Below are 16,039 nucleotides of genomic sequence, written 5' to 3'. Positions count from 1 at the left end.
TCTGTTTTTCTTCTATGAGTGTAAGGTAAATAAAGCTATAGATAGATGGATAGATATAGATAGGTGGATATAGGTTGGATTATATTTTTGTTGTAATTACCTTTATAACTTAATAAAATTACCTTTCGTTCTTTATTTCTTTTAGAGAGTATCCATCATTTTCATACTGTAAGCAGGGGAAAGTTTCCTTGTTTCCTCTTTTTCCTCCCTTTCATTTTGTCTACCACCTAATATCAGTAAACTTAGTGTGTATGTAGCATACAATTAAATATGGTTGTATAATACTTACATTACTTAATTTTCAGTTTTAAATGGAGTTCTTTTTTTACGTCTATTATAGTTGTAACGAAAGGCAAATTCTAATTCCCATTTACTTATCTCTACCCCCCTCCCCATGTTATATTAGTTATACCATTTCTTTCTTGTGAGGGCATATAACATGTACATTGTAATCTGACACCCTAGTAGCCCCACTCCTTTTAACCTCAATTCTACATGTAAATATATTCAAAGCAGCCTTCCAGTACTTCTGTTGGGTTTTTCCTTATTACTTCTGCTGTTTATTTCCTAGTAACTTCTTTAAAGGGGGTTGTACAAACAATATTTCCTGAATTATTTTTTTATATAAAAAATATATATATAATATATGAGATTATATTTTATATTATATATTTATAATATAAGCATTATATAATCTCATATGTTATATGAACCTATAAAAATAATTCAATCACATATATAAATATATGTACATTATAAAATCCTTGGTTAATACTTTCTTTCCCTAGATATCTTGTAGTGTTGTACCACTGGCTTCTGGAATTGAATATAATCCTGAAGAAATTGAAGGCTGAGCTGATTTCTCCCTTTGATGGTTTTACCTAGCTGCTCAGAGGAGTTTTTCTTTACCTTTAAGATTCAATAACTTTACTACAGTGTTGATTATGACCACTGTTTTGGGACTGTTTTCATTGGCACAAAATGTGCCCCTTCAACATGTAGATCAAGGCATGTGGTGGGGGTTTTTTGTTTTGGTTTTGGTTTTTTGGCCTGTATATTTGAAGGGATTTGGATATTTGTGTATTTGAAGGGATGTCTCCCATTGCTCCAATCCAAGTTCTTCCCTCTGCTTTTTCTAGATCTCAGAAATTCTTGATGAGTGCAAGAGATGTAGGTGTATCACTTCAAGTGAGCCGTTTATCATACTTGAAGTATGTTTTTGCTGTCATTTTCTGAAATCTGCTACTACTGGCCTTTTTTCACTGCTCACTTGGCCTTGAATGGCTTCTGCTTCATTTCTCCTCACATAACTTCTCTTATGCCTTTTTCTCTTATGCATTTTTTCATTCTCCAGATCATATCACCATTTTGCTTTTGTGTAGTATTCCAGAGAAAAAGAAAGTTTTTTTCCTGTGTTGCCACATTCATACCAGAAATCCTGGTATTGTTGTTTTCTGTTAGTTGCTGATGTACAGAAACATGATCTGTTTGTTTGTTTTTTATGTATCCAGCAACCTTCCATTACTAGTGTTTGGTAAGAGTTTATTATCTGAAGAGTTTGTTGGATTTTGTACATACTGTCTGCAAATAGTGACATTTCAGCGTCCTCCTTTCCAGTTTTTACACCTTTCTTGCCTCCCTCCTTCCCTTCCTTCCTTTTCCTTGCTTCCACCCTCTACCTCCCCTTCCCCCTCCCCTCCCATTTCACTTCAGTGTTACCATTTCAGCTACATCTTAGGAGTTGAGGTGTGTCATTTTTATCTCTCAGTTTGAAATATTTTCTACTTGATTATGATTTCTTCTTTACTAAGTTATTTAAAAGTGTTTCTTAATTTCCAAATATGTGACTGTTTTTTCCCCTGATTATTGTATTACTGACTTCTAATTTAATTGTAATACAGAGAATAATACCAGTTGTTTGAAATGTGTTAAAGTGGTCAGTTTTCTTAAATGCTCTGTGTTTACTTGAAAAGAATATATATCCTCTGCAGTTGTTGGCTGCAGTTTTACACATGTCCTATTTGTTTGAGACTGTTAATTATATTCCTGAATCAGTTATACTCTTACTAAATTTTTTTGCTTGCTTGAACTATCAGTTACTGAGAGAAGAATGTTAATCTCCCACTGATGGTGGATTTTTCCATTTCTTCTTATAGCTTTGGCATTTTTGCTTATGTATTTTGAAGCTGCATACAACTTTATAATTGTTAATAGATTGAGCCTATTATTATAAAGTGATATTTTTGCCTTAAAGTTTCTTTTGTCTGATACCAATTTTGATAGCTTTATTTTGGTTAGTGTATTTTCTGATGTTTTTTTCCACCCTTTTTCTTTTAGCTTTTATAATCAACATTTAGTTGGGGTATTTGTAGGTGTTTTATCTAGTCTTCCAATATCTTTCCCCCCCCCGCCCCAGTCTCTCTTAATTGGAGTATTTAATCTAAATATAGGTAATGTCATTTCCAGTATATTTGGATTTAAATCTGCCATCTCATTTTGTCCTTTCTTTTTTTTCCACCTCCCTTTTCCCCACTTCTTTTCCTCTTTATTTCTGCATTCTTTTCTTGGTCTCAGCAAGAAATATTGGACTGGGAGATGTCTAGTATATTGATGAAGTCACGGAAATGGATTAAATCACCCAGGGAGAAAGGAAAAACACAGTATCAGTGATGAAGAATTCTTTCCATGAGCTTATCAGCAGACTAGACACAGCAGAAGATAGAATCAGTAAATCTGAAGACAAGTCAATATAAATTATCCAAACTGAAATTGAAAGAAAAAGTAAAATAACAGAACAGACTATCCAAGATCAATGGGGTAATATCCAGACAGTTTAATACAATATTACTAAAGTCCCAATAGGAGAGAGAAATGGGATAGATTCCAAGAGATGATGGCTAAGAAGTTTTTTCTTTTCTTTTTTTAGTGGGACATAAAATAATGACATTTTAAGAGTAAATGAGATATATGGTAAAGTGGTCTCAGGCCCTTGGGAAGAAGAAAATTCAAACTTCTTTAGAACAACTTAGGCTTCAAAAAACTCCTAGATAGGGATTTCCCTGGTGGTCCAGTGGTTAAGAGTCGGCGCTTTCACTGCTGTGGCCTGGGTTCACACCCTGGTTGGGGAACTAAGCCGCGCAGCCAAAAAAAAAGAACTCCTAGATAAAGCTCCCCAAAACAGAAGATCATAGTCATATCATCATATCACAAATCCAACTGAGAAACTAGACACTATGGGCTAGAGTTAATGGAGAAAAAAAAAGCAGAGTCAGGCCCCTTAAGACTTAAGATATTGGAATTGTCAGCTCAGATTACAGTGTGTAAAACAAGCATATTTAATATGTTTAAGAATAAAAAGGGATTGAGATCATGAGTAAAGGGCAAGAGACCATATAAAAACTCAATGGGAGGATTTAATAGCATTTTGCACAAAGTTGAATATTAAATTGTAACACATCTGAAGAAGTATCAGGATGCAGGAAAAAATGGAGAGAGGGAGGGCAAGAAAGAAAGAGAAATGGTGGAAAATACATGAAGAGATGAAGAGTTAGATGATAAAGAATGAGAAGCTCTAATGTGTCTAGACAGAGTTCCAGAACAAAAGAAAGAAAAAGAATAGGGCAGAGGCAGCATTCAAAGAGGAGATCCCAGAATTTGATGAAAGACACAACTCACAGATTCAGGAAGCCTAATGAATCTCAAGCAAGATAAAAAAGAAGTCTACATGTAGACACATCCTGGTAGAACTGTACAATACCGTAGAAAAATACACAATCTTTGAAGAACTGTTGTAGTAACACGGAAGTCAGAATACAGTGTCAATTCTCTTATAATCTAATGGAATGTTGAATGTGCTCAGAGCAAACAACCATCAACCTAGAATTGTACACCCAGCAAAAATATCTTTAAGAGTAGAGATTAAAAATAGATAAATTTTTGGATAAAAAAATCAATTTGCCACCAGAAGACTCTTCTAAAAGAAATTTCAAAGAAAGTACTTAAGAAAGAAGGAATGTGATTCCCTTTGAAAGGCTTGAGATGCAATAAGGAATCTCTTATAATCAATATTTAATTGGATTGTATGTGGTTTTTTTGTTTTTTGTTTTTTGTTTTTTTAATATCCAGTCTTCTGATCTCTTTTTCGGAAGAGTAAATCCTCCAAATCTATATAAACATTATAAAAAACCAATGTTGTATGGAATTAAAAATAAAAACCAAAATAGAATTAAAACATGCTTCTGCAGCCACCATTGCTAGAAGATGGATTCCACTTGGCACCTACTGCCTTTTTTTTTTTTTTTAATTATTTATTTATTTGGCTGAGCCGGGTCTTAGCTGCAGCACGCGGGGTCTTCTCTGCTGCGTGCGGGATCTTTAGTTGAGGCATGCCAACTCTTAGTCGCGGCATGTGAGATCTAGTTCCCTGACCAGGGATCGAACCCCAGGCCCCCTGCATTGGGAGCACAGAGTCTTAGCCACTGGACCACCAGGGAGGTCCTGGCACCTGCTTCTTTATACTGCTCACTTTTGAATGAAAGTCTCATGCAGATGCATTTCACAGGAAAAGAGGGTAGACCATATGTCTGCACCCTAGTTTTAAGGGAAGTTGGGAAAGTGACCTTTCTGACTTCTGTCTGGGAAACTAGCACTGATAAGGAAGAATATCCACAAGTTGCTTAATAGCCAGACAACATGAAATTGCCCAGGATTCTGAGAGAAAACTATTGAGAAGGATCGAATAGGGAAAAAAATCATAATGTGCTATATATTCACTTTTCAATTTTAACTAATGTATCCAAATGAGTTCAATACTGGCATTCCACAAAATACATCATCCTTCTCTTGCATACTGATTAAATAGCTTATGTGAGAAATAGTGGAGAGATGTTAGATGATGGAGATGCTTTGAAAGTGTATCCAAAAGATACTAAACTGAATAAAAGAAAGGCTGATTGTAGAGCCTTTGAAATGAGATTTATCTTTAGGTCTGTTAACTAGAAGGAGCTACTCATCTACCCTGCTGTAGAAGGCTAGCAAGCAATCATTTATCATTCCTTTCCCCTTCTCATTCTTCCATGCTGCTTTATAGCAAATGAATATACTCAACTTGCTTTGAGATGTCTTTTGATGTCTAGTTTTTAAGTGGAATTGCTGAGGCAAATTGGAGCACCTCTTTGGGTCAGTCCCACAGTTTAGAGCCAAAACCTTATTAAGACTAATGGATAACCAACATATCTGTGTTGGCTTTTCAAAATTAGCAGTGCAGCTTATTTGGAGAATAATCTTGTAATGTTTAACCCCATAGCTGGCCACAGTCTCAAGTAATGCTTTTTGCTATAAAGTCTAAAAAGTTGAACGTTAATAGTTACTCCAGCTTCTTTTGGTTAGTAACTTGCCTGGCATAGCTTTTTCTGTCCTTTAACTTTCAACTTTCTAAGTCCTCATGTTTTAGGGATATCTCTTATAATCAGCATGTAGTTGGATTTGTTTTTCTGACAGTTTTTTATTTTAGTACATTTACATTTCTTGTGATTACTTATAAATCTGTTTCTTACATCTTTTTACTTTCTATTTTCCTGATTTTTATGTTCTTTGTTGTCTGTCTTACCTTTATAAAATTGAAGTTTTCTTAATCTTTCCCCCTTTACTACTCCTATTCTTATAACAACCCTTGGAATTCTAATACAAATTATGCTTAATTTAACAAAGTCTAAAGTTAACTCCATCTCAATCAGTAGAAGGACTCTAGAACGCTTTAATTTCAAACACCCTCTCCTATTATATATGGCTGTGTCTGCTAGCATTTTTTTTTTTAACCCTTTTCCATCCTGCAAGCTAGGTGTTGTTGTTACTGTTGTGATTATTAATCTATATATTTATTAATTTCATTTCTTACCACTTACCTTTAGTTTTTCAGACCTTTTGTCTGGCATCATTTTCCTTCCTTAAAACAGTGACTTTCAAGTCCTCAGTAAGAAATATTTTTAATATTACAACCACACAAACACAACTGAAACAAAAGTTTTACAAGACAGTATTTACCTTTATTATGTGAAATATCCTCTGTATTTTTCTATTCTTTTTTTTTTTTTTTTCCTTTTTTTCTGCGTGTTACAATCTACGGAATCAATGTCGTGACCCACTAGTGGGTCACAATCTATGATTTCAGAAATACTGCTTTAGGAAGTTCCTTTTTAATGAATCTGTAGGTGGTAAATTCTCTTTATCTAGAAGTGCCTTTATTTCATCATTTCTGAAAAATATTTTCATTTGGTAAACAAATGAAAATGTTTTCTCTCACACACCAAAGCATACTATCTTCCATCTTTTGATGTTGCTTTTGAATCTTCTGTCAATCTGATTGTGGGTGATCCTTAATTTTTTTCTGGGTAGTATTATGATTTCATTGTGTTTGGTCCCATAGTTATGGGACTCAGTTTCACTAGAGTGTTTCTAGGTGCTTATTTTTATTAGCCTGTGTGGTATACCTGTGCTTCCTGTACCTGCGGAGTCATGTCTTTCATCAGTTCTGAAAAATTCTCAGCCATTATATCAATAGAAATATAACTCACCTACCATAAAACTCACCCTTTTAAAGTGTACAGTTCAGTGGTTTTTAGTACATTCCACAGGGTCATGCAACCATTGTTACAATCTAATTCCAGAACGTTTTCACCACCCTGCTACATTTTTTTGAGCTGTTATCTTGACTGTCTTTTAACCCATCCTGTAGATAGTTGGTGAATTTTTTTGTTTATTTTTTACAATTAGGTTTTTCAATTGTAAAAATCTCATTTGGTTCTTTCTGCAATCTGCCTATTTTTTTGGTTTTGATTTTTTAGAGTGTTTTATGTTTGCTAATTTTTGTAATTCCATTTTATATTTTAAACATTTTATAGTTACTTTATATTCTGTAACAGACTATTCCAAAATCTGAGTTCTTGGGGACTAAATCTATTGCTTATTTTTTGTGACTCTTGCTTGTGATAGATTGATTTCCTTTTGTGTGTGTAGTAACCTTTGATTGTAACTCATATTTTATTGATCCTAATCTAGGAAAAAATTTGGGAGCAAAATTGAGGATGCTTTCTGAGAATAGATTTTACTCCCACTGCCAAGACCCAGAGATCCTGGGATTTCCAGCCTACTTCCAGGTTCTTTTCCTTATTAGTGAGGCTTCTCAAGTTTAGTTCCCCGACCTTGCTCAAACCTCAAGCTCCAGTGTCACCCACATGTCCTAAGGAGAGCCCTCGCCCATCACAGCTCTGATTTCAGTTTCAGGTCATAGCTGATTTTTAAATTTTGTTTTGTTTTTTCTTCTCTGATTGCCCTTCTCGGGGATTTACTTTTCTCTCTGTGGTTCCTGCAGTGCAGTGAAAATTGTGTTTTATGTATCTGGTTGGTTGAGGGGTTTTTAGCCAGGGATAGGAGTAGGGAATGCCACAGTATCTAGTCCACCACACTGCCAAAAGAGAAAGTAAAATTAAACTCTGAACTTTGTTTGAAGACAACCGTTAGTATAACCACATGCTAATTACCCCACCATATTGCTACTTCTGCTCTATCTGACTTTAACTGGTACCATTAAATGTTATGAAAAGCCCTTTTTCCCTCTTCAGGGAAGACTACTTTTTTATAACATTCACTTAAAACTCTACCAAGTCATTTTTTGTTTTATTTTGTGGTTCTTACAGGATTATGTTGATAAAGAGAAGGCAATTGCCAAAGCGTTGGAAGACCTAAGAGCCAACTTTTACTGTGAACTCTGTGATAAGCAATATCAGAAACATCAGGAATTTGACAACCATATCAACTCCTATGATCATGCACACAAGCAGGTGAGGAACAGTTAATTTCTAACAAAGAAAAACATACTTTATTTGTTATAACTATTGAATTTTATGAGTGTACCCCAAAAAACTTGTTGACTATGGTTTCTTGTATCTGCCTGTCTTTATCTGAGGTCATCTGACTGACTTGACTTTTCTCCAGTGACAGAGTCCTGACATTGACCTCATCCTTCCAAGATTGTATATAGAGTGAAGAATTGTGAGCTTCATAAATCGTGCATAAAATTTTTGGCTTTGAGTGGTTTCTAAATTTGTATTTTTCAACTAAGGATCACTGGGAGCTTTGTTTCCCTTTCTCCCCCTTTCTGAACTTGTTAAACTTTGAACAGTTATCTCAGACTGTGGTCATTTCATCTTCTGTATCTAAGAATTCATGCTGTATTGGTTATTTCCTATCAGTAAGTCATTTTGTTACTTGGTATACCTTGGAGGATAGATAATTTTTGAGAAGAAAAATAAAGTTAGATGCTATTTTAACTTCAACAGAAAATTCTGATGCTGCATGTTGAAGAGCTTGCTGAAAAATGAATTACACCTTCTTTATGGTCTTTTTCTTTTCTTTTCTTTTCTTTCTTTTCTTTCTTTCTTTCACTGATTTAGAAAAGAAACTTATTCCTAACTAGTACTGGCATAAAGAAGGCGGCAATAATTCCCTTGGGGGATTTTAGAAGGAGGAAATGAATCTTTACATCTATAGAACAATTCTAACTTATTAAAGAATTTTGAGCCATTTGATCTTAGGTGACTTTAGCAGAACTTGCTAAGTCTTTGGGAGTACAATGGTTGATTGTAGTTGTTAAATTTGTAAGATTTATGAGCATTGCTGGAATGCTCTCATAAGCTGGACCTGTTGAAGCAACTTTTTTTTAACCTTTGTTTCATCTTCCAACCAACCATAAGATTTTAGTGCACATAAAAGGCAAGCTTTGACTAAGTTTTCTTTTACTGGCACAGGAATAGTTTGTAAGCTGGTTGTGGTCTTATACTTTTTCCACATTTAACCACACCTAACCAGTTTAAGATTCTTCCACTGATATAGTTATATTGAAGACAGCTTTTCAACTTTTTATACAACTTTGGACATTGTTTTAATCTATTGTCAGCTCTACTTGATTTGAGGAAGAGAAATCTAGAGAGCATATATATGGACAAGATATATTAGCAATTACCTTACTACTTCAAAGAATCATCTGTCAAGAAAGACAGATGCAACAGTGAATATTGCTTATCCAGTAACTTTTCCAGCTTTTTGGTGTGTGTGTAGTTCAAATTTGGGGTTTTGTTTTTGTTTGTTTTGGGGAATTAACAAAGATATTTAGCACCTAAATACATATCTACCATTTTAGGCTCTTGAGAATTTCTTCAGTTAAGAATTGTGTATGATAAATTAAAAGAATTGATATATTTATATGTACAACTAAATCACTTTGCTGTACACCTGAAACTAACACATTATAAATCAACTATACTCCAATATAAAATAAAAATTTTTTAAAAAATGAAAAGACTCCAGAGGAAACTTTAGGCACCAAAAAAGAACAATTAGAAAGGTTACATTCGTAGTTGAAAGAAGTTTCTTTCTTTCAGTTAGAAAAAAATGAACCAGGAAAAGTGTGATTCAAACTTGAATCATGTATAGACTTGCTTTTTAAGGGGAAAAAATTCTATCAGAGCAAAACAGATTTACAAATTAAATCTGAGCAAAAATACGGAACTAATAAAATTCGCATTGACAACATTAATGTGATGGATGATAATGTTTTAGTGACGTTGCTCTCAATTTGAGAGTAGTAGAAATTATTACAACTGATTCATTTGAATTTGACATGTTTATTCTCCCGTGCACCTTGTGTTGGCTCTGTTCTCTCATCACTTTTCTCTTTTACAGTGATTCTCCATCTGGGGAGATTTTGTCCCCCAGGGGACACTTGGCAATGTCTGGAGACATTTTTGATTATCACAACTAGGGAGATGGTGCTACTGGCACCTAGTGGGTAGAGACTAAGTGTGCTGCTAAACATCCTACAATTCACAGAAAAGCTTCTTGCAACAAAGAATTACCTGGCCCAAAATGTTGATCAGTAGTGCTGAGGTTGAGAAACTCTGTTCTCTTAAGACTACTGAAAAACTTTAAAATACATACGATATTGTGATATTGTTTGGCCTTTGTTTGGTACAAACCAGTCAATTTCATTTCAAGTCCCCAGTTATGTTGTAAACATTTCTACTGTTCTCATCTAAATGATCTCAAATATTTATTATTATTACTCTTTTTTAGATTATCATCAAAATGAAAATACAAAATTAAGGATTTCTTATATTGAACTACCTTATCCATTAATATAGAATATATCTGTGATCCCTGGTCTGGGAAGAAAGTCTTTAGCTGGTGTGATTAATGAATGCATGTAAGCTTATTTGTTCACCTTGATCAAAAGCCCATCTTAGGTGTTAAACAAAGAACAGATGTGGTGTAAGTTTGTTATTTTGTTTGGTTTTTGGTAGTGTTCTTTATTTGGTTAAAATGTAGGCTTTTCATCTTTCTTTATACTGTTCTCAATGCAAGTGGTAGAATCTTGAAACAGAATGCTATAAATATATAAACAAAAAAATGCACAGTACTGAATTTTTTATAGTTACTTTTCCCTGCCCTTAGAATTTCTAAGGAGACTTTAACTGACCTTGGTACAACACAACTAAATAATCCCTAAGAGGAGGAGGTAGGTCCTATTTTTCATTCCTCTTTGACGGACATGAACTTACCATACAAATGGACCTACCATTTTCCAAATTTATGCTCTAAAATCATAAAGACACCCTGTCTTGTCTTCCAGGAAGGCACACAGGATTATTATGAATCTGAGATAATAGGTAAGTACATTAAACCCTATATTAGTAAATCCCTAGTTTGCATCTTTCATCAAATTTTCACCATTAAAATTTTCCAGAGAAATAATCTATTATGTTAGTGGTAAACTTACTAGTGTAGGCAGGATCCTGAACATGCCCTTATCTTTATTAAGCACAAGTAATCTCTCAAAAAGGAGCTATGTGGTCACCCTCATTTGTGGTGATTTCTTATCCCCCTGCCCTTTGGTGCTATGTACATCTCACTATTCACTAGTTTTTCTCAAATTTTCTAAGATATTTTGTGAAGAGAGTCATTAATACACAGATATTAAGACCCAGCTTGATTTTCAGAGATGAAAAAACCTAATTAGACAATTTGGCTCTTTTTAGCAGTTTAATCCTCTTTAAAAGTGGTAATTTCATACATTTTGAGATCTTCAAGGGTAAGCCTTCCATTCCTCAAGGGATAACCCAATGTATGATTCATTTTTATATAAGTTAGTTCTGATATGCCTGAGTGCTCAATAAACATTAGTATTCATCTTCTACCTTTGTTGGCTTAGTTATAAGTTAAAGTTGACTTTGAAACTAAACATTTTTCCATCTCTACCTCCGTGCCTCTTTATTTTACATATCTTTTTAAAAAACATATCTGCTAATGGATATAACAATGGAAACCATTTCTTTAGCCTTGCAAGGTTTAAATTTCAAACTCCAAAGAATATTCTCTTTCCCAGAGATAAATTTGTAGCAGCACAGTAGTTGGTGCCTTATTTTAATGCTGGTGTGTTTTGCTTTTGCTTTTGCTTTATTGGTGCCTTATGACCCACTCAGGATTCTTCCAGTCTTACTCTCTTTTATTTGTGCCACTAAGGGGCTCTCCTCACTAGCCTCCAGTACATAAACTAGAGATCACAAATTGTCCCACAGATGTACAATTGACCCTTGAACCACACGGGGGTTAGTGGTGCCAACCCTTCTATGCAGTCGAAAATCTGTGTATGATTTATAGTTAGCCCTCCATATCTGACGTTCCTCCCTATCTGTGGTTCCATATCTGTGGATTCAACCAACCCCAGATCATATAGTACTACAGTATTTACTATTGAAAAAAATCCACATATCAGTGGATCTGCACAATTCAAACTCATGTTATTCAAGGGTCAGCTGTATTTTGCCTGGTCTTTGTGGTGTCAGTTTTTTTCTCCTTTAATTTCAGTTGGTTCCCAACTTTTTAAAATGAGATATTATATCATTCAGGCTTTGGCTTATCTTGAAGAATTGAAACCTCTGAGAACATTGGGCCTGCATGTCAACATAACAGTTGGGTAAAGCTGATTAGTTGCCTTCTCTTTAGAAAGGCATGTTCTCATTCTCCAATTAGATATGGTTTCCACTTCATCTCTTCTCTTACATCAGCCTGTGAAACTCATTACATTACCTACCAAATCCCTCTAAACATTTGAATTTGTGACCCAGGCCTGTACCTTTCCTTCTTTTCCACACAGGCTCTCACAGGTTCTCATTGACACTAGGGAAGTAGCACATTGAAAAGATGCCTTCTTATTCCTCCTTATTGTTGGGTATAACTTCCTTGCAATTTCAAAACCATCTGTGGTAGTCCAATCCAATATCAAAATCTGGTACTGTAATGCAGCTTTGAGAAATTCCTTTAACTTGTACAAAGAATCAGTATCTCCATCAGAGGAAAGAATGCTTGCAGCCTGCCTCTTCTTTTTGCTAAGATAGCTTCAGTATGAAAACCCATGTACTTCAGTACATTTTTTTAAAAAAGAAATACCAAGGTCTGTTTTAGCTGTAAAAGTAGTGGTTTCCTGAGCTTTATAAATGACTGAACTAAAACAAATCAAGCCTGTAGCAGCCATTAGTGATTTCTCTATTCTGAATTGTACAGAATAGAATCTATAACTACTACATGGTTTAGTTAACTTTGTCTAAACTTTGTCTAATACTTCTGAATTGAAGTATTTTCTGAGAAATTCTTTGGTGATAGAAGGAATGATCATTTTTGGACTTCACATGAACTTCATTCAAGTTTGGAGTACTTTCCACCTAAAGTTTCACTATTGACAGGTCAGATTTTTTTGCCTCTCGATGCATTTGATACTCTGTATGCTTGGCACATGTAACATCAGGACAGTAAGCACACCAAAGCCAGTTGAACCTCTGGGAAGCCACTGAAGATCTGATGAAATGTAACTGTATTCCTTTTTCAGTGCAACTTTGATATTCAGTGCAGGTGTTGGGGGGGGCGGCGCAGAAGTAAAAACAAAATTAAAAAGGCAAGGTGAGAAAAGATAATTCTAGAGCTAAAATAAAAAGAAAAGGACCTTTCTAAGAATTGAAATCACTAAGATCAGATACCAATGAAGATATTTCATAGGTGCTGTATATTTCGGGTGTTTATAGAATGTTTATACTTAGAAAACCATAAATTGATTATTGTAAAGATGTGAAACAGGTTAGGAAAATCATAAAGTATTTATGAATCCCAAAGCTTCATAAATGTTGACTTAAATAGCACAGTTCACTTCTGAAGAGATTATTCTTTGAGAAGCAAAAGCAAGTGTGAAGAGAAGAATGTATCTCAGAACTAAAGTATATTGTAGTTGTATTTTAATAACCTGTATCAGAGAGGTGAAAATTTTAGGTTCAGTGATATTTTGTACCACTGTGGATGCCATTTTCTTTGGGACTGTTTTGTCTAATAAGAGAATTGACATCATTTGGGCAGTCTTCCAACAACTGAGCATGATTTGAGCCTTTTCACTTGTTAAATCTTTTTTTTTTTATAGAAAACAATAAAAATAATAAAATATAAACAAAAATAGCAGTATAATGAACTCTTCTGTATCCATCATCCAGGTTCAACTCACAGTTAATCTTTTTTTTTTTTATTTCTGAGATATACATTTTAAAGTAATAACTAGAATTATGACTTATAACATTATACCAGAACATATAAGATTTTTAGAAATTTCATGTAATGTCTGAAACATTTATATTAACATATTTCCATACAGATAACCCAGTGAAAGTTTAGTATTAGTTGTTTTGTTTGTTTGTTTTTTATACTGCAGGTTCTTGTTAGTCATCAATTTTATACACATCAGTGTATACATGTCAATCCCAGTCGCCCAATTCAGCACACCACCATCCCCACCCCACCGCAGTTTTCCCCCCTTGGTGTCCATATGTCTGTTCTCTACATCTGTGTCTCAACTTCTGCCCTGCAAACCGGCTCATCTGTACCATTTTTCTAGGTTCCACATACATGCGTTAATATACGATATTTGTTTTTCTCTTTCTGACTTACTTCATTCTGTATGACAGTCTCTAGATCTATCCACGTCTCAGCAAATGACTCAATTTCGTTCCTTTTTATGGCTGAGTAATATTCCATTGTATATATGAACCACAGCTTCTTTAACCATTCGTCTGTCGATGGGCATTTAGGTTGCTTCCATGACCTGGCTATTGTAAATAGTGCTGCAATGAACATTGGGGTGCATGTGTCTTTTTGAATTATGGTTTTCACTGGGTATACGCCCAGTAGTGGGATTGCTGGATCATATGGTAAATCTATTTTTAGTTTTTTAAGGAACCTCCATACTGTTCTCCATAGTGGCTGTATCCATTTACATTCCCACCAACAGTGCAAGAGGGCTCCCTTTTCTCCACACCCTCTCCAGCATTTGTTGTTTGTAGATTTTCTGATGATGCCCATTCTAACCGGTGTGAGGTGATACCTCATTGTAGTTTTGATTTGCATTTCTCTAATAATTAGTGATGTTGAGCATCTTTTCATATGCTTCTTGGCCATCTGTATGTCTTCTTTGGAGAAATGTCTATTTAGGTCTTCTGCCCATTTTTGGATTGGGGTGTTTGTTTCTTTAATATTGAGCTGAATGAGCTGTTTATATATTTTGGAGATTAATCCTTTGTCCGTTGATTCGTTTGCAAATATTTTCTCCCATTCTGAGGGTTGTCTTTTCGTCTTGTTTATGGTTTCCTTTGCTGTGCAAAAGCTTTGAAGTTTCATTAGGTCCCATTTGTTTATTTTTGTTTTTATTTCCATTACTCTAGGAGGTGGATCAAAAAAGATCTTGCTGTGATTGATGTCAAAGAGTGTTCTTCCTATGTTTTCCACTAAGAGTTTTGTACTGTCCGGTCTTACATTTAGGTCTCGAATCCATTTTGAGTTTATTTTTGTGTATGGTGTTAGGGAGTATTCTAATTTCATCCTTTTACATGTAGCTGTCCAGTTTTCCCAGCACCACTTATTGAAGAGACTGTCTTTTCTCCATTGTATATCTTTGCCTCCTTTGTCATAGATTAGTTGACCATACGTGTGTGGGTTTATCTCTGGGCTTTCTATCCTGTTCCACTGATCTATGTTTCTGTTTTTGTGCCAGTACCATATTGTCTTGATTACTGTAGCTTTGTAGTATAGTCTGAAGTCAGGGAGTCTGATTCCTCCAGCTCCGTTTGTTTCCCTCAAGACTGCTTTGGCTATTCGGGGTCTTTTGTGTCTCCATACAAATTTTAAGATGATTTGTTCTAGTTCTGTAAAAAATGCCATTGGTAATTTGATAGGGATTGCATTGAATCTACAGATTGCTTTGGGTAGTATAGTCATTTTCACAATATTGATTCTTCCAATCCAAGAACATGGTATATCTCTCCATCTGTTGGTATCATCTTTAATTTCTTTCATCAGTGTCTTATAGTTTTCTGCATACAGGTCTTTTGTCTCCCTAGGCAGGTTTATTCCTAGGTATTTTATTCTTTTTGTTGCAATGGTAAATGGGAGTGTTTCCATAATTTCTCTTTCAGATTTTTCATCATTGGTGTATAGGAATGCAAGAGATTTCTGTGCATTAATTTTGTATCCTGCAACTTTACCAAATTCATTGATTAGCTCTAGTAGTTTTCTGGTGGCATCTTTAGGATTCCCTATGTATAATATCATGTCATCTGCAAACAGTGACACTTTTACTTCTTCTTTTCCAATTTATATTCCTTTTATTTATTTTTCTTCTCTGATTGCCGTGGCTAGGACTTCCAAAACTATGTTGAATAATAGTGGTGAGAGTGGCCATCCTTGTCTCGTTCCTGATCTTAGAGGAAATGCTTCCAGTTTTTCACCATTGAGAATGATGTTTGCTGTGGGTTTGTCATATATGGCCTTTATTATGTTGAGGAAAGTTCCCTCTATGCCCACTTTCTGGAGAGTTTTTATCATAAATGGGGGTTGAATTTTGTCAAAAGCTTTTTCTGCATCTATTGAGATGATCATATGGTTTTTATTCTTCAAT

At 34.7% G+C, this 16,039-nt stretch overlaps 2 protein-coding genes across 12 annotated transcripts in view; one reads left to right on the top strand and one right to left on the bottom strand.

Moving 5' to 3' along the window:
* The window catches only part of GRN (granulin precursor), a 257,459-nt gene that overhangs the window by 183,059 nt on the left and 58,361 nt on the right, over window positions 1–16,039 (bottom strand). The gene's annotated exons all lie outside the window — the stretch shown is intronic.
* Window positions 1–16,039, top strand: part of GPATCH8 (G-patch domain containing 8) — a 113,766-nt gene that overhangs the window by 77,036 nt on the left and 20,691 nt on the right. For 7 of the 11 annotated variants that reach the window (XM_082374362.1, XM_082374366.1, XM_082374363.1 and 4 more), the window contains 2 exons: window positions 1,140–1,211; window positions 7,695–7,838. The exons of 1 other annotated variant lie outside the window; for it this stretch is intronic. In XM_082374362.1, the coding sequence (XP_082230488.1) occupies window positions 1,140–1,211; window positions 7,695–7,838 (216 nt within the window). The remainder of the gene's footprint in view (window positions 1–1,139; window positions 1,212–7,694; window positions 7,839–16,039) is intronic. 3 more of the 11 variants (XM_082374365.1, XM_082374367.1, XM_082374364.1) reach the window with 2 other exon arrangements.

Source organism: Balaenoptera borealis, assembly GCF_965194805.1.
Source record: "Balaenoptera borealis genome assembly, chromosome: 20".
Lineage (NCBI taxonomy): Eukaryota > Metazoa > Chordata > Mammalia > Artiodactyla > Balaenopteridae > Balaenoptera > Balaenoptera borealis.
Note: the sequence above shows the minus strand (reverse complement) of the source record. Positions and strands in the feature narration are given on the sequence as shown.